Consider the following 25,082-nt stretch of genomic DNA (forward strand, 5'->3'; position numbering starts at 1 on the left):
CGAGCGAACCTCACAAACCTGCACTTTGTGTTTATTACACGCCCTGCTCTTTTTAAAAGTAAAATGAAAATTCACACCGTTGCAAGTGCATAAAACTGCAGAACAACACTGCTAAAACAGGCAGTCTACCAGTCTGCCCGACTGGGGGTTCTGTGAGGTTCCTCTGGTCCACATGGTGGGCCCCTCATCCCTCTGTGGGGCAGCAACACCCCCAGAGGCGGGCCGTGCGTCTCCGCAGAGCTTTCCCTGCAACAGCAGCTTTCTTGGGGGAACTCAGATGACTTGAGATTCTCTCGTGAACCCAGACAGAACCTCATTCAGGGATGAGGGGGCCTGTTTGATCCGTGCTTTAATGACAGCAGGCTTCTGTCCCAGAACACTGGCCTCTGGTCGCCAGATGTATCACCATTATGAATATCAGCTTATGTTGTCCCTGTTAGCCATATAACCACTGGCAGTGACGCAACGAGGGCCCGCAGCCCCTGAGCACTTGGCTGTGCCAGGCGGGGGCACTGTCCTTGGGGGCTGTGCCCAGCGGAAGCCTTCGCCACAGAACGTGCACACAGGTGTATGTCTTTATACCACACATATGGTGTGTGAATGCATAGACCTGCTGAATTCTAAAAGTCTGTTCAGCTCTGCTTAGAGCCAAGTACAAGCTCCAAACACATAAAAGCCCCAATCTGTAAATGGAGGAGAGATGGTTGTTCTGGTGTGACAGTAACACAATGCTAAACACCCACATATGCAGCCAAAACGCTCCAACAAAAAACAGAGCTTCGAATGGCTACCGAGCAGAGCCAAGCTCTGAAAAGATGTTGGGAGAGGCTGGAAAAGGGGCTCCTTTTTTCCAGCAACCTTGACAGTCCCTGCAAAAACCTAACTGAGAAAATGAAAATGCTAAGTGACAAGGAAGGAACAACTGTTTGGCTCTCTTCGCACAAAAACCAACCATGGCCTACACGCGGCCGGGGTCAGGCAGGTGGGTGCTGGGCGCTCAGCGAGACCCTGAGCGGTGCAGAGCAGGCCCTGGCCACCAGGCAGGGACACACGTACCAGTGAACCAGGCAGCCCTCGCCCTGGAGGCGGCACTCATGGATGAATCTGATACTTTCTTTGAAATGTCGCGTCCTGTGGGGAGGAAAAAAGAGAGAAGTGACATCTCTCTACTTTACTCAACATATGAGGAAAAGAAAAACCCGCTGAGGTTTCTTGAAAAGGTCTTGAGTCCACAGGTCCAGACCCCAGTCACTGTCCAGGGCTTTGAATCTGACCCGCAGTGCTGAGGCCGGGAGGGGATGGCCCATCCACTGGGATTTTTGGAAGTTCTCTGCAAGGAACCCCCGAAACATGCAGGGGCCACACGGATGTTTGGGGGCAGGTCCGGCCCAGCCCCACGGTCAGTCTGGGCCCCTCAACACCCAGCAGCACGGTGACCCCCCCAGTGACCTGCTCACCACCCACCAGGTGAGGGAGGTACCCACCCAGTGTGGGCTCCCCAGTTCATGTATGACCGTCTGGGAGGAGGTCCTGACTGCCCGTTCTCCAGGTTGAGCAGGGGAACTGCAGCCCCCAAGCCTGAGGGGCCTGACCGAATGTGTGACCATGGGAACGTCACCTGCCTTCCCTTAGCCTCACTGGGAAGTGGGAACCGGGCTTCACAGGCTGGGACAGAGAAACACACAACAATGGGCTTTGCAGACTCTGAGGTCCCGTGTGACCATGAGACCGAAATCTTTTCTCCTGACCCTTAGCTTTTATGGCTTCCCTGGTGGCTCAGACAGTAAAGAATCTGCCTGCAATGCAGGAGACTCAGGTTCAACCCCTGGGTCAGGAAGATCCCCTGGAGAAGGAAATGGCAACCCACTCCAGTGTTCTTGCCTGGAGAATTCCACGGACAGAGGAGCCTGGTGGACTACAGTCCGTGGGGTCGCAAGAGTCGGACATGACCGAGCCATTTTCACTTTCACTTTTTAGCAGCCCTCTTTTCCCGCCCCTGGTTCACGCCCAGCAGTGTCGCCCAGACAGTGCGGCGAGTCGAGGAAAACTCTCAGGGGAACTAAAGAGCCTGTGCTTTCCCAAGTCTCCTGCCTTGAAGTGGATTCTGCCCATGGACTGCAAGCACACCACCTACTGAGCACTGCGCGTGCAGCAGGGACTCTGCCAAGCCTGGAGAGATTCAGAGATGCACAGAACGTGGTTCGCAGCCACACGTTGGTCTACAGTTCCATGAAGGCTGACCGGGTGAACGAACCTCAGAGGAACAGGGGGTTCAGGTGGGGCACACAGACACAGCCAGGTGTGGACTGCAGAAGCAACTGAGCAAGCCGAGTGTCCTGGATCCGGGCAGCAGGCACAGAGGACTTCGGTGCAGGCATCTCTCACACGGCCTGAGGCTGCTGTGTGCAGAGGGGCCAGGGTCCCACCCACAGACTCCAGACTCTGAGTGGAGACCCAGCTAGACACAAGGCAGGGTGAGGTGAGCGGTGTTTCTGCTGACCTCCCTGGGTACACGTGCTCCCAGTGTGGGTGCACATGGCGACCCCGAGCACTAAAGCGCCACCCCTAAACCGACGTGGTGTAAGACAAGCAAGGGAAGATGCTGCGGTGACCCTGACATGCAGAGACCTCGGAGCAGAGGCCGGGCAGAGGGCAGGGAGGGGTGCAGTAGCCCCAGAGGTCAGGCTGCCCAGCGCTGAGCACAGCGTCCAGGGCGGGGTGCTCCCATCCCTTATCTCAGGTAAAACCCACCTTGAGCATGAGCTCTTCTGACGGGAAGTGCCAAGGCTGGGGGCGGAGAAGGGCCGAGGAGGCTGGGCGGGGGGCGGAGGCTCATCCGTCCCCACCCCCCCAGGCTGTCAGAAGCTCCCTTCTTCCCTGCAGTTCCAGCCACAGAGAAGCAGAGGGGAGGCTGGGGCTGGACTCCAGGAAGGCTCCCTTCCTGACAAAAGGAGGGTCTCCACCCCCGGCTTCCTGCTGGGCACTGGGTGGCCAGCTGGTGCCCAAAGCTGGGCCAGCTGCCCTCTGACCACAGGCGACAGGCCTCGGGGTGCAGTGGGGGCTCTGGGAGCTACTGCCCAGACCTGCAGCCCTTGCCCTGGGCATCTTAGGCAGGGAGTGAAGTAAATCAATGTCTTTATAACTTAAAACACTGTCAATCCTGCTATTTACAGCCAGGCACCATCTACCTGACATCAACAAATGCAACAATTTAAGGACACTGAGCCCCTCCTGTGGCCGAGGAGCGGCTCCGCCTACCATGGTCTCCCGTGCAGATAGGCCAGCAGCCGGGCTGTGTGCCCAGACCCCAGGCTCATGCCAGCCTTAGCTGGCGGCTAAGGGCAGGCACCTCTCTCCCTCAGGCCGGCCACACTGTGGCACCAGGGTTCCCAAAAGGATGCGCCACACTGCAGTCCATGCTCTGTGGTCCTCCATGGATGGGATGAACCTCCTACCAGCAAAGGAAGAGGCAATCAGGAGGCGAGACACAGTAGCCTGGGCTTGTGAAGGACACGGGTGGCCTCAGAATACACCGCGAAGGCCACGCCAGGCCAGGGACTTGTCCTGGGGATGTGTCGGCCCTGTGAGGTCACCGACGTCTTGCACAGATGACAGCTGAGCCTCCTTCCTGAACCCCTAGGGCGGGGGTGTGATCAGCAGGGCGACATGCAGACTGACCTAAGCCCAGAGCAAGTGTATGAGGGGCCCCAGACAAGGAAGCGAGAGGAGGGTCCCACCAGCCTTTCCTCCATCACCTCTGTCCGCATCAGGCGTCAAGTCCAGGAAAAGCCCACAGACAGCTCCTGCCCACCACCGTGTCGGGACGAGGGCAGGAGAGTCAGGACTCTGACGGAGGGCCTGCTCTGAGCCCCGCCGTGAAACCTGACTCATGGACAGGACCGGGCAACAAGGCCGCGCCAGACAGACATTCCTAGAAGCGCCTCTTCTGAGGAAACCCAGGACGCAGGCATTCTTGGGGCCCCCGGGGTGGGTCATTTCCAGGGAAGCTCATGACGGGAGCCCAGGCCTGGTCACTGCAGCCCCTCCCCCATCGCGGGAAACCCCCCGGGCTCAGGCCTCTGTTGCTCAACCCCAGATCAAAGCAGAAGCCCAGATGGAAGCACACCCCCACAGGCCGTAGGTTCCCTATTCCTGGTCTCCGCGTTGTGCCTTTACTTCCACGCAGAGACGTGGGGCGCACTCTGTCGGGGGACAGCCAGCAGGGTGCGTTCACAGGAAGCACACCCACGTGAGTGTGCAGCTCACGTGTGCAGCAGACCTGTGGGCCTGGCGAGCGCTGTCCTCCGTGGGGCTGGCAAACAGCCCGACCGCAGCCAGCACCCCTGGCTCTTCCTCTGCGGTCAGTGCTGGCCCTCCTCACGGCCAGGGCACCCACCCAGAGGCCAAGAGCAGAGCCAGAAAGGTCTCCCTGACCTTCAGGAAGGTCAGGAAGATGGGTCCAGCACAGCCATGCCACGCTATGCCATGTGCATCCTCTGAACCTGAACAATCACTTCTTACTCCAAGATGGCAGGACGTGTGGGCTGTGGTCCACACTGAGGGGTCTGTGGCAGGAAGGACTCTGCTTGGGGGAGGTCTGGCCCAGCACCATGCGGGCAGCTGGGCTCCCCCAAAGCCAGCAGAGACAGACCAGGCTGCTTCTCCTGACCCTCATCAGAGTCCAAACGTGTGTGCACAGTATGTGTACATGTGTCTGTACAAGTGTCTGTACACGTGTGTACAAGCGTGTGCAGTATGTATATAGAAAAGCAAAGGAGAAAAAGCCCAGGAAAGGCCAGCATCCTCGGGGGTTTTTCCTCAGAAAAGATGTTGAAAACAAAGCGCATGGGTGGCGTGTTCTCCTGGGCACTGGCTCTGGGGGTGGCTCAGATCAGTGAGCTCTTCCTCCTGCAAAGCTGTCCAGCCCCCGGCTCCACCCCTGGGGCCCCGCGCTGACCGTGCAGCTCTCACTGCAGCCGAGGTGAGCAGGACAGAGACATTTCCCCACCCGGCATACCTCACAGCCTTCAACACGCTTCTGCCAAGGATTCCCCAAGTCCTACATTTCCTGCACTGTCAACACTTAAGAAAAGTCAGGGGAAGCATGTGTAGTGTACACTTCACTGTGCCAGGTAAGGTCATTTTAAAAAGAATTAAACAAACACCCTCTCTACCACCTGCTACCTCTGCATTTCACAGTTTCACCCACCAAACGCAAGAAACGTAGTCTAAGACTAACAACTAGGTTTTTAAGTTGAATAGGTGAAATCTTACAAAGAAAGCAACACACATTTCCTACACCTTTCTCCTTTCTGCTACAAAGTTCTCAGGAGTTATGTATGTGCATTTCTGTCTGGAAGTAGGACAGTACTCCAGGGCCCACCTACCTCTGATCTTGCAAAACTGCTTTTTAACATTAAAGAAAAATGTAAATGAGAGAAAAAGAGAGCTGGAAGTACAAGAGACATGAGCTGAGCTAAACTAAAGAAAACACACACAAAATGACAGGAGGTGGGCGAGGCAAGGAGGGTCTACTGCTGTTTACTTCAAGCTCTCTGCATCGCTGATGCCTCTTCTCCCCACAAAAACCCCAAGAAATTTAGACCCTGCTTGGATCTCAAGCCTCTGTTGTCATCAAGGCTCTGCTGTGAAGATGCAAACCTGCCAGCTCCTCAAAGAAGACAAAATGATAACCTTTCTCTTATGGTGTCTAAATACAGGCACCAATTTGAAAAATATTAAAACAAGAATGAATAAGCAGCAATACCTCCAAGCACTCACTCTCAAGACACGTGAACACTCCTTTCCTGAATAAGCAGAAAATGGAAGCTAATTCTTTGGAGACACTTAGGGTCTGTAAACACTTTCACCACCTCACCTAAAGCTACAGAAATTGTGTGAGATAGATACTGCACAGAGGAGAGAATGAGGTTACAATGACTCGCCTGAGGAAGCACACAGAGAAAGCAAAAGCAAACATTTCCAGAAGCCTCAGTCCAACCACTGCACGTCAGCCACTGGCAGGAGGTGTGTGTGTCTGAGACAAAGCCTACGATGCCTCTAATTCTGCAAATCAAGCAGAACACACCGGCCTGGGTCGGGGTTGTCGCCACTATGAAACCCTGAACTTTCACGTTTCCTGACTTTGTAAGGCAGGGTGGTTGGGGGAACCGAGCTAAAATTCTGATGTGTTAACTGTCATCACAAACCAGGTTTCTGCAATTTAAGTTCCTGGAAGATCAGAGGGGGAGTTTGTAAGGAGATGGCCAAGTCAGAAAACTGACCTTTCTGAAGCCTCTGGAGTGACTGAATGCAGTTATTCTCCAAAGGTCATGGCCTTCTGACTGACGTAAGTAGCAAGAAGAATTCCTACAGGGATGTGTGGGTAAAGATTTAGGATACTAACCTTAAATCCTAAGTTGGAAACAACTTTTTAAATCTGTTTAAATGAATAAGCAATACAGTTTTCTAGAATGTACTTTGTCCCTAAATATAAGAACTCTTAGGCACCAAGAAGAAAACTGCTCACCTCAAGGACCCTGGTTCTAGCCGGGTCCCAGAGCCCGAGGAGGTTGTGTGTCCTGACTGTCTATGCTGACTGGGGGTACAGAAGCTGAGGGCTTACGGTCAGCCTGCACACGCTCCCCTGTCTGGTGAGTAACGAGCACAGGAGGCGGTCACACAGTCGAGGGCTCTGCCTGTCAGCGCTAGTAGACTTGCTGCATCGTGAACTCACGCTCACCGTTAAACTGCAGGCTGTGCTTTCCAATGAAATGCCTGTAACGGGCAAAGCGAAACTCAAGGTGTTTCATAGGCTGTCTCTTAACATATGAACTACACTCAAATTCCAAGCTTCACTATCTTCATAGAATTTCACTAAAGCAAGACACGTTTACAGAGTCATGGACACTTATGCACCCAAAGCCTTACTTGTGTGTAAGCTCTGCTATTACTAATGAATCAAAAATAAACATTTCCCCAAAGACTCACCCACATGCCTACGGGCCTATGAGCATAACCCCATCTCTGATGAATTATGGTCTGGACCCCTTTTCCAACTGCAGCACCCACCTGCTGACCACCCTCTCATCCAGATACAAGCAAAGGGTTAAAATAAGGCAAATCACACATCTTACAAGACCTCTGTACATGTTTGGGACAGGAGAGAACTAGTTCAAATCTTATAAGCTAGTACTCGGGGCCCAGGTTGACTGTCGCTGTGCTGGTTTTGCCAGAAGATGTGAGCAGACCCAGGAGATGCCAGAAGTCAGGGGACAGGCTACGGCAGGCTCAGTCCCCATCCTTCCCAGGGGCACATCCTCCTGAGCACCAGATGGACCCTTCCTGTGACTCTCAGGCCACACCAATGCACTCTGAACAAAAACACACTCTTGTTTTCAAAAGTGCTCGGAGGTCACAGAGAAGACTTCCACACATGGCCTCCTCTCCACAAACGCTAAAGGCAGGCCTTTGCAGATGAGAGAACTAGGGCTCAGGGGCCTGAGAACAACCTGCCCAAGGCGATGGAGGTGGCCTTGAACCTGAGATTTCTAATGTCTGCACAGGGCAGGGTCGGGGTCCTCACCCTTGGACATCAAGCCCAGTGCTGCCCTCTCTAAAGCACCAAAGCTGGAGAGTCCTGGTGGGCAGGATGGTCCAAGCACAGCGGCCATCTGCCCTGACTACAAATGCCCAGAGGGTGCGGCAATCAGACTCCTCCAAACAGTGAGAATGCCAATCAGGTATTGACAAGTTCAACAGCATGTCAGAATCTCGGTTTGAGATAAGACCAGAGCAACCATTCTAAAAATAGCCACCAAAACATGGGCAGAAGATTGCTGTGGTCTCGAGAGAAAGGCAGTGGCTCACTTCCTTCCGTAGACACCATGCCCTCCAACCACTTCTGTTTCTCGACACGACTAGTAACCAAGGAAGTTCTCTGATACTTCTCCTCCCATATCCAGGCTACTACTGTTTTCCTAGTGACCCTGTAAAGTCTTTCCTCTATCATCTTCAGTCTTAAAGATGGACTTTTCCAAACATGGAGAGTCAGTGTGGAAACACGACCTTGTGTGGGAACTGCTGCCCCTCGGCCAGGCTCCCCTGCCCCTTCCTGGTCCGACCTGCACCAACCACACTGCCCCAACCCCCGGTCTGCCCCACATCAGCCTATCTGACTATGCTCCCCTTTTCTCCGAACAGGTAGGATCTCACAAAATTCTTGCATAACCTAAGATGTCTCTGCTCTCCAGCAGTGGAAAACCAAGGCTGGCTGATATTCAGCAGCGGACAACTTTCAGGGGGTAAGATTTTTATGGTCTGCATTTCTGTAATATAGGACTTGTAGGCAATAGAGCTTGAGAGCCATGAAAGATGAATGCTGACAAGCTCTTGGACTCCCAAATCCTCAAACTACAGAAGCTCTTCCTGCTGAAACATGGCTATGTGTCATCTGGGAGGGTCCTTGTAGTCGACTGAAAACAGGCAGCAAAACGAGTTGGTCAACGGATGCTTGGGACAGCCATGTCCTCAGCTCCTGAGCCTCTCAGCTGTCTGGCTCAAATCCAGGCTCAGGAAAAAGTCAACTGGTCCACATCACCTCCAGACACCGAGCAGGGTGGCGTCACAGCTGTTACCTCGTGGGTCTCCAATCCCTGTCCCCCATCCACCCAAGCCCAGTCCCACGGACCTCGTACAACCGTGGGGATCTGGAAAAGAGAGCAATTATGACTCTCTCCTTGGATGGAGATACTTCCAGCTGTGGGAAGAGAGGGCAGGACCTTCCTAACCAGAAAAGACTGGTCTCTCAACTCAGACAAGCTTCCCAAGTACTCTGGCCCTGGGGTAGCCACTGGCCACTGGCTGCTGGACATTTGAGACAGAGCTGGTACAGATGTAAGTGTAAACTTACACTTTACACTTTAAACTTACACTTTACACTTTAAACTTACACTTTACACTTACAGATGTAAGTGTTACACTTACAGATGTAAGTGTAAACAGCACCCCAGGTTTTGAAGACTTAGTTTGAATAAAATGATGCAAATATCTCATCCTTAAAATGCTGAGCACATGTTGCATTGGTAGTACTTCTGGGTATACCGAGTTAAATACAACGTATTATTAAAATTGTTCTGACCTCTCTCTTTCTTACTTTTTAATGTGGCACCTAGAAAATTTAAAATTACATGTGTAGCTTGCATATGTGGCTCATGTTCTGTTTCTGTTCCACAAAATTCAACAGTTTACAGGGAAAGGTGAACATGCTAAAGCGTGGTCTGAGACCCTTTACAAGATCAGTCCCTCACACACACACACCGCCAGAGCTGCTCAGTTGAAGGACCAGCCACCCGGAATACAGACTTGGAGGGCCTCCTGTTCCCAGCAGGGCAGCTGCCAGGCACCGAGGTCCCTCTGCTCTGGTGACTGCATGTCCTTTCCCTTTAACATGTCCAAATAATACAGAAAGAAAACAACTTACAGGTTTTGAGATGGTGAATCCGCTGCTGGAATGCACAGGTATTTAACCCCCTGTGGAATGATAAAAAAGTACATAAAATAAAAAGATGATACTCTGTGGAGAAAAATATTTAAAGGAACTATTTACTCAGGTCAAAAAATAAAAAATAAAAAGGAGAAGTTTTTCACTCATCCTTTGTTGCCAAGGAACTGGGGGAAAACTCTTTAATTAAGGTTCCTGGTTACTTTCCATGACCATGTGCACACGAAAAGCAGAATAATTAGAGTACTTCTCAGTAAGTGTCCACATACTGAGCTTCAAAACTATCACCTCCAATGTGCGTTCATATTCTCTACTTTTTAAATCTATTTCATTTAAGACCCTGAATGGCCAGAAAGGAAGCACTGAGAATAGAAGCCTTGTCATGATGACATGCTATGTGTCAGTCCCAGGACAGGGAGAGTAATACGTCCACTGAAGAAGTGCTTGGACCTTCACACACTGGAAATGATTTTGCTTGTTTTTCAGAACAGTAAAAGTTTATATCCCAAACTAATTTTTTTTACAAGAATGACTCAGTTTGAAAAAAAATGAACTTCATATTGTTCACTATAAAAATCTATAAAAATGTTTATGCAAATTTGTGCTATAAAAATCATGCTGAACTCAAATTTTATTAAAACCTCTTCTTTGAAGGGACTTAAGATACAGTTGCAAAACTCTACAGTGTCAGGTCAAAGTAGAGTCCAGAAATCTCAGCAAACTTAGCAAAGCAATACTGCTCCATGAAGACTTATTAATGAATAAACCACTTTTAAACCTTTCTTTCGTGATAGCCTAATCAAACAGAAGATAGCCACCATGTCACAGAAAACCAATGGGGGGAACAGACCAGAAAAATAACCAGGCTGAGTGTAAATGGAGGAGAAATATGTGGAATCAGAGTACAGACAACCACAAGTCCCTCAGCACTTAAAAGTCATAAAAGTATTATTTCTACATTATTTGCATTTTTTTTGCAGTTGGGACACTAAAATTGTAGTGTCAGCTCACATGATTAGGAACTTTTGTGTTGTATTTGCTAGTGTTGTCTTGTAAGGAGCACGTGGTCCTTTGTGCTATAGATCCCACACTCCAACATGGAAGTTACATAGACTGTTTCTCAACCTCTGCTGCTGGGGTGCAGACCTGGGACCTGGTTTCATCAGCTGACACACCTGCTCAAGGCTGATTCGGAAACAGGACATGGGAAGAGTCAAACAGGCGAGGAGCACCTGTTCAGCAGGTGCAGGGGGCGGCCTGGGCGGGGAGTGCGGGGTGGACGTGGCAGTGGGCCACAACGGCAGCTGTGCACTGTGGTCTGCATGCTGTCCCTGGAGCTTCAGAAGACAGCCTGTCTGTCCAGCTCTTCTGAGGAGGCCACAGCCTGGACTCCTTAAAAGGCCCCCTTCTGCTGACATGGCTCAGAGTGGAAACTGTTGCCTGTAACTAAGACCAGGGTTCAGTTCAGTCGCTCAGTCGTGTCTGACTCTTTGCAACCCCATGGACAGCAGCACGCCAGGCCTCCCTGTCCATTACCAACTCCCGGAATTTACTCAAATTCACGTCCATCGAGTCAGTGATGCCACCCAACCATCTCATCGTCTGTTGTCCCCTTCTCCTCCCATCTTCAATCTTTCCCCGGCATCAGGGTCTTTTCAAATGAGTCACCAGGGTTAAGGGACACAATTCCCCTGCCTGTCTCCCACCGTTAGAGAGACCAGAAACAACATTTTTCCTGCTTATCTCTCTCTCTCTCACATACATAGTTTTAGTTTTGAGTAAATCATTACATCTTCCAACTAAGATCCCTCTGGATTTTAAAGAAGGTGAGTTTTATAGCTACTCATCCACAGAGCAGCACATCACATGGGGCCAAACGCCTCACAGGCGAAGGGGAAACGCAAGGTCAGCTGTGGGAAAGAACGTGAGCCACAGGTTGCCCACCCCCGCCCCCGCCATGCCCGCTCAGGCTTCTCCTCGTTGTCCACTGTCTCCTGCCTCTCTCTGTCCCCTCTCCTTGTCCCCTCTCCCTGGGCTCCTCTGTTCGATTGCAAAAAGCGAGGCAGCTGCCTGAAGTTCTAACGCAACTCTTGACCACAGAGGTCTGAGAGTCCCAATTTAAAGAGAAGGAAAAGGGAAAAGGAAACGATACTATTGGAAGAGTCATTTCACGCCTTCCCTCACCGAGGCTGCACAAGCCGTGGTGTAGATACACTTGCTGATCAGCTCATAATTCTCCATTGAAATGACTCACTCACTCTTTGTCTTTTGCTCCCGAGTGAGGGTTGGCTGTGGACTGGGCCCAGAAGCCTGTGAGATACTCCCCTCCCACATGCGTCCTCTGCTCCCTGCCAACCGGTCCTCCAGAGCCTCCACTTGCCGTGCTCTTGGCACTGCTGCTCTGAGCAGCTGGCCACCCAGCCACACGTGGAGGGTACCTCCCTGGGGCAACAACTCCCTCTACACATTCCAACCAACACCCCCTCGATTCCAGCAGAATCCAGGGCCAGCCAAGCCCACGTATCTGGCGGAGAGAGAGAAATGGAGTGGAGGAAGAGAAGAAGGTAGGTGAACAGCTCTCGGCCCACGGCCGGCGTCCACGCTCGACCCCGGCATAGTGTGCCAGACGCACTCTGCTTCTTTGGGGTTCTGTGCCATGGTCTCCTTTCCCGTGGTGGTGCCCGAGGCACAGAGGGAAAGGGGCCAGCCCCGCACGGTAGGAGAAAACAAGGCAAGATGGCCAGGGGTGCCCCCTCTGGGCCCACAGAGGCTGAGGAGACTGCTCCTGTCCCAGCTGGGCCAGCTGGGACGGGCGTGTGGCCACTACGGCATTCTGTCTGTGACGCATCTGAGGAGGAACAAGTAGCCCCTGGCCATCAATCTGGTGACCCTCGCTTCAAAGAAAGGCACAGAAAATATGAAATATGAGATTTTGTTCTCTCAAAGACAATAACAACAATAATAGTCTTCCCTGGAATGATGCCTGGCACACAGCAGGTCCTTACTAATGTCTGGTGAATGATGAGAACACAGTGAAGACCAGTTAACATGAAGAACATATTATAAGCATAGTAGAAGGGAAGAAAGCTATTGTGAAATTCAGGCCTTATTCTGGTGACCACGATAACTAGAGCCACACCACGCGGGGGGCACGCCACACACACACATGCTCCAGGTGTCAGCCTCCAGCCTGCCTGCCCCAGCGGCTCACCATGACCTACAATAGGAAGGGAACAAACTATGCAAATGCAATGAAGAAAGGAGCCAAAATTGCCAAAAAAGCTCAGTTGCTCAGCACCCAGGACGTCTACTTATCCTGGCTTAGTCATTAACAAAGCACAAAGCATCTCCTTAGAGGCCAGACTGCAGAACATGAGGTGCCTGAAAGAAGGCTTGTGATGCCTGCACACGTGTACAGTTCAGTTAATTACTAATTCAGAAAGCAGCCAGGTTGCTGGTAGCGTGAAGGGCCTCAGCGCTAACAAGAAAGCTGGACACACTTGAGATTATCCAATTTTAGAGGACAGGCTCTGCAAATGTTTCAGGATGATGTGGAATAGATTCTTCATCTGCTTGGACCTAAACAAAGGCCCACTCTGTAGTGCTGGAGTTCGCAGAGACAGGAATAAGGGCCATGGTGTGTTTAGCTAAGCTATGGAAAGTTTAGCAAAAAGGAAGATATCTCATTGTAGGGCAAAATTCTATAGCAATCTGAAAAATTCATAAGTAATACAAATAGCACCAATGTTTACATTACTATAGCATTCGTTAGGTGGCATTTCCTCCCTCATATTACCCCTATTATTTTAAAAACCCTAAAATCAATTATCTTTTTTGAAATAAAATTATTACTAAATAAATAAAAATTCAGTATTTCCAAAAAGTGATTGGTGGAAAGGCAATTAACATTAAGCTTCTTTGGAACTGATAAATGTCGAGTTGCAGACTCTCTACAGTGTAGAAAGCTGGCCCTGAAGCACAAAGACAGAACACAGATTTCTTCGGGCTCCATGACACCTTGAATGTCCTCACATGTCCTGAGAATGGCATCAATACTGACGAAATGGGAACCAGAGGGAGGAAAAGGCAAAAAACACGTGCTGAGTATGCTAAATACCAAGTGACATCAGTTAGTATGACACAAATGTGGGGAAATACAGGGAAGAAGGAGTGAGGTGGGATCACCAAGGGCCGCTTTTTGGATTAGGCTTCTGTGTTAGGTTTTAAACGAAGCAGCAGTTGGCACTTGACTGAGAAGAAAGTTCAGAAAGCATTCCAGAGGCTCTTCTTGAACAAAATGTTAGAGCTTTCTAACTCTATATTCTCAAAGGTTCTAATACTTTTCAGTTTTCTGTTTCAACAAGCATAGTAACCACCAAGAGTAGGGTTTTCACCTTTCTTGGGGCCTGAAACTAAATATGACACTTAAAATGATACATAGGCAAGTACTTGAGAAGCAGGGCCAAGGGTCTGATTTCAGGACTCATAAAGGGATCAAACTCTCGCTTGTTTCAAGTACAATTTCTAAAACTCACTGCTTTTTTCTTTCTGAAACATCATAAGTAAGAGTCTTCCGAAGAACCTTGCTGACATTTTACTTTTCAAAGGAAAGTCCAGCCCTGCAGAGCTGTCTTCTCTCTCCCAGGAAGGCTAACAGAGACCCCTTAGAGAACACACCTCCTTTGTGCCTACCTATAAGGTATGAGGAAATGTCAGCGGGAGGTGAAGGGGCTCCTATGTGGCGGATATCAGCAAATACAGGCAAAACGACATTAGAAGCCTCATCTTCTCATTTCTCCCATTCAGTGTCAGCAGCAGAACGGGTGTGCACGGGGGTCCCCTGAAAAGACCAGGTTTCCTTTGACCGCTCGTTTGGGGGCTGCACTGCAGAGTCTAAGAAAATAAGCTGAGACCCCAAGGAGAGCTAGTTTCACCACACCCAAAACGCTGACTCCAGAAAAGAAACCAAATTAAAAAGAATTCAGTTTGAACTGTCTCACACCTGATCAGAAACAAGCCCGCTAATTTAAAAAAGTCTGTCTCCTTGAGACACTCATGCTCTCCAGCTGTCATGTGGTATACATCACACAGGATTAACCATTTCCAGTACACAGCTCACTGGCATTACATGTGTTCACATTCACATTCCCGCCGTCTGTCTCTAGAAGATTTTCATCTTCCCAAAAAGAAACTTTCCCCACTAAACACTAACTCCCCCCCCGCCTCAGCCCCTCAGAACCTTCTACTTTCTCTATGAATTTGACAGCTTCTGAACTTTTATATAAACCTAAAGGTAGGCAAACCCTGAAAAAATCAGTCTGGCACACTCTTAAAGGTCACAGACCCAACTGCGGACCTGAAGTTGCTCACAGACAAACAGGCCAGGTTTGACGGCCTCGCGGTCTGTTACTGCTCACAGCCCCCCACCTTGGCAGTCTCACTGTGGAGAAAGCCCACGTGGATGCCCAGACCATTCATACACGTGAAAGCCAGACCCAAGTCCCGGCAAGCTGATTAGTATTTCTCCTCAGTTTAAGCATTTTAAGGGGAAAAAGTACAAACTATATCCACAGAGAGACTGCACCTGGATATCGGCATAAGACACTGATCAGGGAAGGTCCAGAGGGTGGGGGTCCCACCGCCTCCCTGTTTAGTTGCTGATACACCAGCAAAAGTCTCAAAGAAACTACTGTAGAAAAGCACGCAGAAGACAGTCCTCCCTTAGCTGCACATAACACGTCTTAAGCTCAGGCTCTGAACTGACGGTGCATTTTCTTAACGTCCCCGTTGGCCACTGATTCTTCTGCACCGGCTAAATTTAGGAAACTCTACCACAAATAACATCTTCCAAGAACTCTGTGGTGCCCGGTGGGTGGGGAGGGGTGGGAAGGTCAGAGTGGAGAGACAAGATTTAGCCTTCAGTTTGATTTTGTGAGAAAAAAATGCAAATGAGAGCCCTCCAGCACCTGTTGGCTTCTTTCAGGTTAGTCAAAAGACGACATGCATTTGACTGGTCACGTCCACAGATGGAGAGCCCAAGTGCTTATTTTTGCTCAAACTCCTTTTGCTAAAGTGGGCACAGTCAGTGTGTCCAAGCTCCTTGGGCCTCATGGGTGGGCGATGGGGAGACCACGCCAGCCACACCACCCAACCCTCTTCCGAGTTCTTCCTGCTGGTGGCGTGCCACCAGCACATGACTCATGAAAATGGAGCAGTTTAGGCAAAATCTCCCCAAACGGAGCAATTCTACAGGGTCACTAACGGGCGCTAATGCTACACGACCACGCTGAAAGTCACCGTGGATGAAGTACTCTCTGGGAGTGATGGGCAGTGGACAGTCTGCCTGTAAAAGACGCAAAGGTGGAGCTTCATCTAACTCTGCATCTCGGCTGGTCAAACAGCCCGTCAGCAAAGTGAAGAAGACCCTCCCAAGCCCTGTGTTCTATCACAACGCCATCCCCACCCCCAACCCCCCCCCCCCTTCATCCACCAACAGCTCGCCTAGCCCACCGCCTGGCTGCCCGGGTCTCAGGGTCCTGTGCTCCCCAGGTCCCGTGGGTCCTTCTCTCCCTCAGGAGTCTGGGGGCGTGGATGCTTCCTCAGAAATCCCGCCCCGCCTCATCTCCCTGCCCCAGGCAGACTCTGGAGACGGCCCTAACTGCCGCCAGGACAGGACAGTGTTGGCCTGCGAGGGTTGGGCTCCCCATCAGACCCTCCCCGTCAGAGCTGGGTCCTCACTCAGTTCTTGCTGCAGCCTAGCTCCTCTCTCGCTAGCCATCATCAATAAGGAATCACTAAAAGAAGGAAGGGGATCCATTTTTAGAATCTTAAACTCCCACGTGCCCTGAGAGAGCCTGTGTCCAGGGAGCCAGCGCCCCTGGAGCCGACAGGATGCACAGCCCTGGCCGGGCAGCCCGACAGACTCCGTGTGTGTGTCCTGCGTGCTTTGAATGGCTCCGCGGGATGTGGGGGCCAGACCCAGTAACCATGGAAAGCCATCCCGGCAGTGGAGGCAGGCCGGGTGCTCAGGACTTTTCAGGTGTGCTTTGCACTGGGGACGCAGTAGCCCCAAGCTTCAGGCCTGACGCGGGCTCCAGGAACACGCTCTCTCACTGAGGTGCGCCTGGCTGTGAGCCCTGCCACCTAGCCACGAGGACTGGAGGTGACGCACAGCTCCGTGTGCAGCGTGACACAGCCTCACCTGCCATCTACGTGTCACCTGGGGCTCCTGTCACGACACGGCTGAGAGGGGAGGCAGAGAGCACCCTGACGCATTCACCACCTGGCCCTTGACGGACGTGCGCCGAGCCCCGCTCAGATGCAGACGCTTCCCAAAGTCACGTGACGATCGGGAGCTCGTCTCTCAGGCGGGAGGCATGGGGACAAGGCGGATCGCCTGACTCTAAACCACTGCCTGTGCTCAGCCCCACTCCTTGCTCCCGAGAGAGAGAGGGACCAAGGAACTTCCTTCCAACACAGGACTCTTAAACAAGGAGATGAGAGTCAATGTGTGACACGCTGAATGGCTGGAGGTGCTGAAGAACAAGGCATGTGTTGTTGCCAGCACAGACCAGGCTGCAGAGAGGTTCCCGGTGCCTGGAGGATCGTGTGCCAGCCACCTGGACTACACGAGGCCCACCATCCTCACCTTTTGCAGGAAGGAAGGTGCTGGCTCCTGCCTCAGGGAGGAGCAGAGCGTTTGGGACGTTGTCTGTGCTCCTTTCACAGGTAACCGAGCACTCGAGTCTAGACTCCACCCCTCGCGATGGGACGAGACCTTCCTGCAGGCTGGCGCTCGTCCTCCGGTGCGTTACCAAGCCTCAGCAGCATTCCAGGTCCCTCGGGCATGATGTCGTGTCCTCCAAGTGGGATTAGACCCTCAAAAGGTTAGCAAACACGAACCCTGAGCAAGGCACTGTCCCTAGCCTGGCAGCTGGCCAGTCCTGCGGAGGTGGGGTCAGATCAGGACACCAAACGTGAGCCTGTGACTCCCACCTCCCCTGGGCATCAGGAAGTGCATCCTCTCGCTCCGAGGGAGGTACGTGTGGGGGTCAGAAACCACTGAACTCCCTGGCACATGGGTCGTACTGCAGTGTGGGTGCCCAGCCCCCAACAGGACCAGGGGCTTCTTCCTCACTCAGCTCTAAGGCTGATCAGCTAGGGCAGTCTTCACCAAGGCCGCCCTCCCTCCCAACCAGCTGCCACTGAAAGCAATCTGACAGCTATTTTTATGTTGACAGCTGCATCCTCTCACAGTGGGCACAGAGGGGAGAACCGTGTGGGGAGGCCAGCGGTCCCTGGGGTGGGCAGGACCTAAAGATGCCTGGCGGAAAGCGCTGGTCACGAAGCCCCAGTGAGTACAGGGGCTGCAGCAGGAGCGCGGGGAGGGGTCAGTTCAGGAGCACACGTCGGGAGCGTGAGTCAGTGTCTGTATGAACGCAGCCTGACTTTAGTCAATGTGGGTCCATCTGTGGATCTGGGTGTGCCTTCCAACTGAAGGCTGGGTGGCTGGTCTGGTTGAACAGGTAAATTCAGGTTGGACCAGGCCCACCATCACCAGGCTCCAACTACTCTGAGGGCCAGCACAGTCTGGAATGACCTCTAAATGTCTTGGGTTAAGGACAATTCCCCAGACCAGAAGGCCGAAGCTGAGGTCCGGGCTCCACTCTGCTGCCCTGGATCCCAGGTAACCACACGGGTGAGGGGAGCATCCCTCCAGCTAGGGGAGCATCACAGGACAGCCTCTCCTTTCTCAGGCTCCAGCCGTGGTTCCTGTAGGTGGGACAAGGTCCACAGCTGGCCCTCCAGGGAAGGAGGCTCCCGCTCAGACCAGGCGCACCACGTCCACCCCAACAGCCATGGCTGCAGCGGCCACGGCTTGCCGCCCCCTCACCACGCAGTCACTGGTCTTCCCCTGGACAAGAGGGCCGAGCTGGTGGAGATGCCCTGCCTGGTTACCAATGTTGAGACGACATCTGTGCTCTTTGTGGTGACAACTGAAAGGAGAGAAACAGTTTCTCAATCCAGACCCGGGGCCCGACACCAGCCTCTGCCTCGGGGCACACGCAGGCTCCGACCCATCCCAGGAGAGGGGACGGCAGGACCTCAGCCACAGCGAGGCCAGGCTACTTTCTGGGGCCACTGCTTCCCCCAAGCTTCGGGCCAGGAGGGCCTGCTTCTCTTGCAGGTCTGGCAGGCGCAGGGCCCACGGGCAGTGCCTACCTAAGAATGAATGATAGGAGCACCTGCACATAGCAAATTTGCTTAAACCAGTCTTCAGTAAACCAGGCTACATTTAAATCAGTATTTTTCCTGTGGCTAAAAACAACAACGGCCCCCATAGAGCCGTTTAACTCTGCTTTGGGTCTTAACCAACTAACCACCTTTAACTGCTCATTCAAACTTCTGACTATAGAGTTGAAGGCCCTTCTCCCAAGGAGCCTGCAACACTCCCAACACCCATGGGCCTGCCGCCGGCCTCCACAACACGCGGAGCTCCCACTGGTCTGCGGCGCTGTCCTGACCTGGACCCAGAAACATGCTGACAGTGAGGCCCTACAAAAGTGAGTCCCCTCAGGCTGTGGCCCTTCTCAGACAAGAGCGTGTGCTCCATCAACCTCAGGCCTGAGTGCAGCTGCCGCATGCCCTCCGTCTTACTGCTGAGCCCTCAGCTCTACCGTCTCCCACCTCCTGGGCAGGAAACGTGAGTGTGTCACCTGACTCCGTTCGTGAACCTTGGCTGACTGCTTCACACAAGATGAAGCCCAGACTCCTCAGCTTGAGAGACGCAACTTCCCTTGACCGTCCCTGTGGCCCCTCCAGCTTGGTTCCCTGCAGACCTGTTCAGGGAGCCCTCTGAGCCCTCCGGAGTTCTGGAGCCCACCTGTGCCCGCACACCTGGGGCCCCGCATGCGCTGCCCCCCTCATCCTCCAGGGTCGCCCCATGGTGCTGGCCCCGTGGCGAGGCCTGCAGGACCCGGCAGAGAGGTGGCCCCAGCCCCTCAGCTCTGTGGCGAAAGCATGAGTCTGCACGGTTTTAGGGTTTCCATGCCTATCTCTTGGTGCTGGGCCGCACCTTACTTCTCACTGTATTTTATACCCAATTCCTCCTACAAGGGATGCACTCAACCAGCGTTTGCTGAATCTGAAGGAATAACGCCCAATTTAGCCAAAAAGAGAACTGAAGACAGCAACACCCTCGTCCCAGCGTGCTGACCACCCTAGCCACTAGGTACCCAGCCACCATCCACACGTGTCCTCTGGCCCCAGGGCTCATTTCCCCCTTCCTGACCATCCAGGAAGGGCTGGTCCCACTTGAGACACACCTCTCCCCGAACCGGACATACCCGTCCTGCCAGGCTGCCTCATCACTCCTCTTCATAAAGTCTTCCCAACCTCCAGCCCACGGAGCGAGGCTCTTCACAAACAGACCAGCTAGCACGCTGGTGTCCTGTCACAGTGCGTCCAGGCTGCTGTTCCAGCTAGAGCAGCGGGGAGAGGACACGGTCCTCACCTCTCCTGAGACCTTGGTTTGCAAGTCCTGGCAGATCCTATCTCTGTCACATGCCCCACTAGGGACTGGGAGGGGTCCAACCTAGGAGCACCCCCACCCCCACACGAGGAGAAGCGCTTGGCACAAATCTGAGGACCTGAGCACACAGGGGGCTCGGCAAGAAACACTCATGAACTTGGGACTTGAGAGGAAAGTCTAGGAAGGAGAGTGCTGTGCCAAAGTCTTCAGTTGAGTGGAGAGGCTGATCGGTGAGCGTGCGAAGTCGAGAGACCACCCACAGCTGAAGGGCAGGAGCTCCAGGGAGCCAGGCAGTGAGCACAGCTCTCTCACTCAGAGATGAGGAGGCCGCTTTCCTCTCTAGAACCAATGAACCCTCGACAATTTCTGCCCCTCTGGCCCATTCGAGCTGGAATTCCAGCTCTAGACCTCCACTTGACACAGAAGGCCAGCAGCCAGGGACGGGCGTGGGGGGGGGGGGCGCCTTCTTTGCACTTGACTGCCCCCACACACGGAACTCAGACACAGCTGGATTTAAGAAAGAGAGATTACTAGACAGTTTTCGATACCTACCATAATCATTTCTATTTGAGTCATTTCTATTTAAGTCTGGGGTTGGCTTCAAACAAATTTACCTCAACACATGAAAGCTGCAAACCTTTGGTACAGGACGTGCCGCCGATACTCAAAGACTTTAGTGGAGAGATGGCGACAACTGTCAAGCCGAGAATTGCCCAGGCCCGACACTGAGTAGCTGCCCAAGGTCCTGAGCCTCATCAGCAGTGACGAGAGTGCGGCGGTCGGTAAGGCCAGTGCAGTGACAGAACTCACCCACGCCAGCCACTCCAATCAGGATTTCTTGCCCAGTCTTCAACCTGTATCACCAGGGATCTGCGAGCTCTAAAAGGGTATAAACTTACTCAACTGAAACAATCAGAGGAAAAACACAACTGATGCTGCAAATAAAATGTATATAGTCGGAAGGTGTGTCACGGGCTGTCCCCCCGCTGAAGATCAGGACGGCTGAGAGAGGCACTCTATGGGCACTGGCCACGGGTGACGAGCACGGGTGTGTCTGAGCTCACACATTTACACGTGAATCCATGGGGAGCCCTGTCACCACACACAGAGCCCGGCCCAGCCATGCCTACACACCTAAGTGCAGCCTGCCTGTCACTGCTCTAGACTCCAAGAGGTGGCCACCTGCTTATCTTCCTTTCATGATCCCTCCATCCAAAAAGATACTGTGAAGACCCTCCCACTGAGGAAAATAAGTAAGAAAAAAGTGACACTCTGTGTTCCCACCCTCTTAACTGACACCCCTTTGCCAATCCTAGGAGTATGACGTGGTCCTCGCAAACTCTTAACTGTGCCTTTACACACATATATGTACATGTGTGCATGCTAAGCCACTTCAGTCGTGTCCAACTCTTTGCGACCCTAGGGACTGTAACCCGCCAGGCTCCTCGGTCCATGGGATTCTCCAGGTAAGAATACTGAAGAGGGTTGCCATGCCCTCCTCTAGGGGATCTTCCCGACCCAGGGATTAAACCCAAGTCTCCTGCACTGGTAGCCGGGTTCTTAACCCCTAGCGCCACCTGGGAAGCCCCATGTTTGTACATACGGGAGTACATTATTAATGTATAATTTACATAAATGGGATCATAGTGTGGATATTATTCTGCAACTTGCTTCTTTTGCTTAGCAGTTAACTGTTTCCTATGCATACGTGTAAGCCCTCCTCTTCTTTTTCAGTGGCTGCAGAGTATTTCTTTTCTACAGAGCCATCACCACTGACCAGGGCCTTTCTGCTGGGTGTGCGGCTCGGCTCCAGTTTCCTGATTACAAGCGGACCTGCAGGCAGCCTCCTGCCCACACCCCTGTGCCGGGACGAGGTATGTGGTGTCCAGCAGGCTCTTCCTCATGGCAACAACTCCCGTGACTTGAAGGCCATGGACGGGAGGGGGCTCAAGGTCCTAAGACCCAAGCTGACAAGGTCACCAGCTTGGGAGGAGGGCAGAGCTGGATCTGCCAAGGAAGCCTCTGAGGAAGACAAGGGGGCAGAGGTCTCCCTGTGAATCAGAACGTGGGCCTGGAGCCTGGGAAGTCCTCTCAGCTTCCCATGGTCTGCCTCCAAGCAGGCCTGAGACGAGGTCCCAGCGAACTCTGTCCCCACCTCACCTGCCGTGGCTGTGGGAAGTCTTCTTTCAATTAATCACTCCCTGTTCGTATCTTAGACTGTCCTGTCCTTGTAGGACCAGGCTTCTAATGCAGACCAAAGGCAGCTGAAAGACCACTGAGACCAGTCAGAGTTGCAGGAGCATCACTCGGTGGCGGGAACTTAGCAACAGGCTCTTCTGGCCTGCAGGCCACACCAACTGTGCGTGCTCAGCATCTGCACACGGGGTTCCTGACAGTGGGGGTGCCCGGGGAGGTGGCCCTGCACCACTTGACCTCTGACCTCACAGAGCGCTATGGTCAGTAAGACAACTCTTCTTCCACACCCTGAAGTCTGTCACAGACCCCCAGAGACGTGGCTTCTCACCTCGCGGTGAAGCTGAAAAGCATGCGGTGCAGAGACTGTCAGAAGCACATGCAGAGCCAGAGCCGGGCTGCATGCTGGGGAGACCAAGAAACCCACTACCCGCAGCAGCCTCGGACCAGCTCAAGAGGGCAGATCTTAGTCATTTGATGCCCACAGATATTACAGGGAAAGGGCAGCAGGCCTGAGGCTGGCGGGGACTGGCGTGTCCTTCTCAGACCAAGAGCTGGGCCCAGCTCTCAGGGACGGGAGGATTTGGGGCAGGGGGCAAGAGGAGGGAGCGAGAGAGATGTGGACACAGAAGCGGGTCTCTTAAACTTCAAATGCCACTGCACACCTTGGATGGGGCTTATTTACATTTGGGAAGGCAGCACAGTTTCTGAGGGTGAGAGGCAGAGTGGGCCACCAGACGGACACGTGGCAGGGGACCAGGCCATCCCAGGAGCCCCTCCGCACTCAGGACCACTGCCCACACAGACTGGGTGTCTCTGGGAGACACACAGACACAGGAAGAGTCAGAGCCAGCAGAAGTGGTCAGCTGCAAACAGAACCAACTACCTTAAATTCTGAGCCTGGACACCTCAAAAAAATGTCTTTCATGTTAAAGGAAATATAAAACAGAATCGCCAGGAATAAATGCTGGCCTATGAAAACATCCTATTCTGGAAAACAAAAACTAATGCATAAATGGTTCAAAATATAAGTCACAACTCAAAATGGGAAGAATATCCAAGCTGAACTCAAGCTCAAAACACCTATCTGGCGTGCACACAATACCCTGTTGTGAATATATGTATGCAAACTATTTTTTTCTATTTAATCTGAAAATAGAAATCACTTTAAAATTAAATTCTTTTGTGTCATTAGCCCAGCGAAGGAATGAAAATACTTTAAAAGTATTTTTGTTAATAGTGAAAAATAGTTGTTTCCTGCAGGTGCTCTGGTTAAACACCAACATGAAAAATGAAACAAACTCTGAAATTCTGACATTAGAAAGACAGACCTCTGGTTCTTTTCTCAGGGGAAGGGAGAAACCTTTCATTGCTCAATATTACTTCCTCAGCACCTACAAACAACATGGGCTTTCTGATTTTCTGAAAGAGCACTGTCTTTGTGACAGCAGTTTTCACCACCCCCTCAAATCTGGAGCAACCAGTAGGCGCTGAAGACCCAGCTCACAAAAAAGGAAACGTTTTCAGCAGAAGCAGCTCCCCTGCCCGGCCCTCAATGTGGAATCAGAGGAAGGGACGTTCCTCCTTCAATGTTGTAATTACGGTCTGGGCTTAATTCCTATTTGAAATAGAGCCACGAGGCAATGGTCCCTCCCCAGCTCTGCCACTTGCTGGAGGTGACGTGCGAGGCCCCGGGTCTGGCTACCCCACAGCAGCTGGGCTCCCAGGCGCTGGTGATGAGCAGGCGGTGCCAGGCAGGAAGGGCACTGCCAGGAGGCATGACTTGGCACTCCCCCAGGCAGAGTCTCCAGGTCCCTAGAACCTCCACTAGGATGTGACAGGACCAAAGCCTCTCAATTTTAGACAGCAACTGCCTCCCCACGTCTAGCCTGCCCCACCCCGGGTCTGCCCAGAGAAAGCTGGGGTGCATTCCATAAAGCCTCGTGGCTCTGAAGGCCCCAGAAGGGGAAGGAGGCGGAGGCTCTGTCGTCCCCTGTGCTCTGTGCCCCCTTACCCTCGCCAGGCTGGATCTCAGTGCTGCACATGCTCTTCCCTCTCACCCCATCCAGGGCCTGCTCCGCTGGTCCCCTCCCCAGGGTCAGGGCCAGCACAACACGGAGATAACTTCCCAGACTCATGTCAGCCTGGTGAGATTATGGCTTCTGGAATGGAGTTTGAAATTTAAGAGAGATGACTACATTTATGCATCAGGCAGAGGGCTCAGCGAAAGTCTGGAACTCCCAGGACCCCGGCGGACTCCCTGTCCCTTCCCTGAAGGCTAGCATGCCCACTCACATCACTTTAATGCCTCTGTTTTCCCCACCTGTGCCATCAGAGAATCTATTGCTTTAATGTTTAAAATAAGAACATACTCATGAATCACTTGTGAAGTTAAAAATGAATAAGGACAGCAATAAACTATGTTATGCTGTAAAACAGAGGTCTGACTTGAAATAAACATGAAATCACAGGAAAGTACTTATTGAGTGAGATAATAACAGCACCCAAAGCCTGAAACAGGACATCTCCAAATGAAAGAGGCAGTCTCGTGGGGAAAAGGCACAGGGTCCCTTGTTTCTCACAGGGAATAACGAGGATACGCAGTCACAGCTGGTGAGGGATCACAGTTTGCCCAGAGCACTGAGACTTTTACATCAACAGTGTTCTGTTTACACCAGGTTGCAATCGCTCAACTTGCCAGCCCTCCAGCCCTTGCGTGTAAAGTGGGGAGGTGGGAGAGGCGAGGGTGGGGCTCTTTCCTCCTAGGCTTGAAGGCCAGCTCTCTGGGCAGAAGTGGCGGTGGCACAGACTCCCGGCTGCCTTCCTACGTGACGGTGTGCTGTGGGCAGCGGGGTA

At 52.5% G+C, this 25,082-nt stretch overlaps 1 protein-coding gene across 6 annotated transcripts in view; it reads right to left on the bottom strand.

Annotated features, from left to right (window-relative positions):
- Positions 1-25,082, bottom strand: part of DUSP22 (dual specificity phosphatase 22) — a 46,875-nt gene that overhangs the window by 6,746 nt on the left and 15,047 nt on the right. For all 6 annotated transcript variants that reach the window (XR_010660052.1, XM_065912665.1, XM_065912670.1 and 3 more), the window contains exons 4-5: positions 9,482-9,531; positions 1,057-1,131 (exon numbers count right to left, since the gene is read on the bottom strand). Coding sequence is in view for 5 of the 6 variants with exons in the window: in XM_065912665.1 (XP_065768737.1) it covers positions 1,057-1,131; positions 9,482-9,531 (125 nt within the window). In the remaining variant the exon portion in view is untranslated. The remainder of the gene's footprint in view (positions 1-1,056; positions 1,132-9,481; positions 9,532-25,082) is intronic.

Source organism: Muntiacus reevesi, chromosome 20 (assembly GCF_963930625.1).
Source record: "Muntiacus reevesi chromosome 20, mMunRee1.1, whole genome shotgun sequence".
NCBI lineage: Eukaryota > Metazoa > Chordata > Mammalia > Artiodactyla > Cervidae > Muntiacus > Muntiacus reevesi.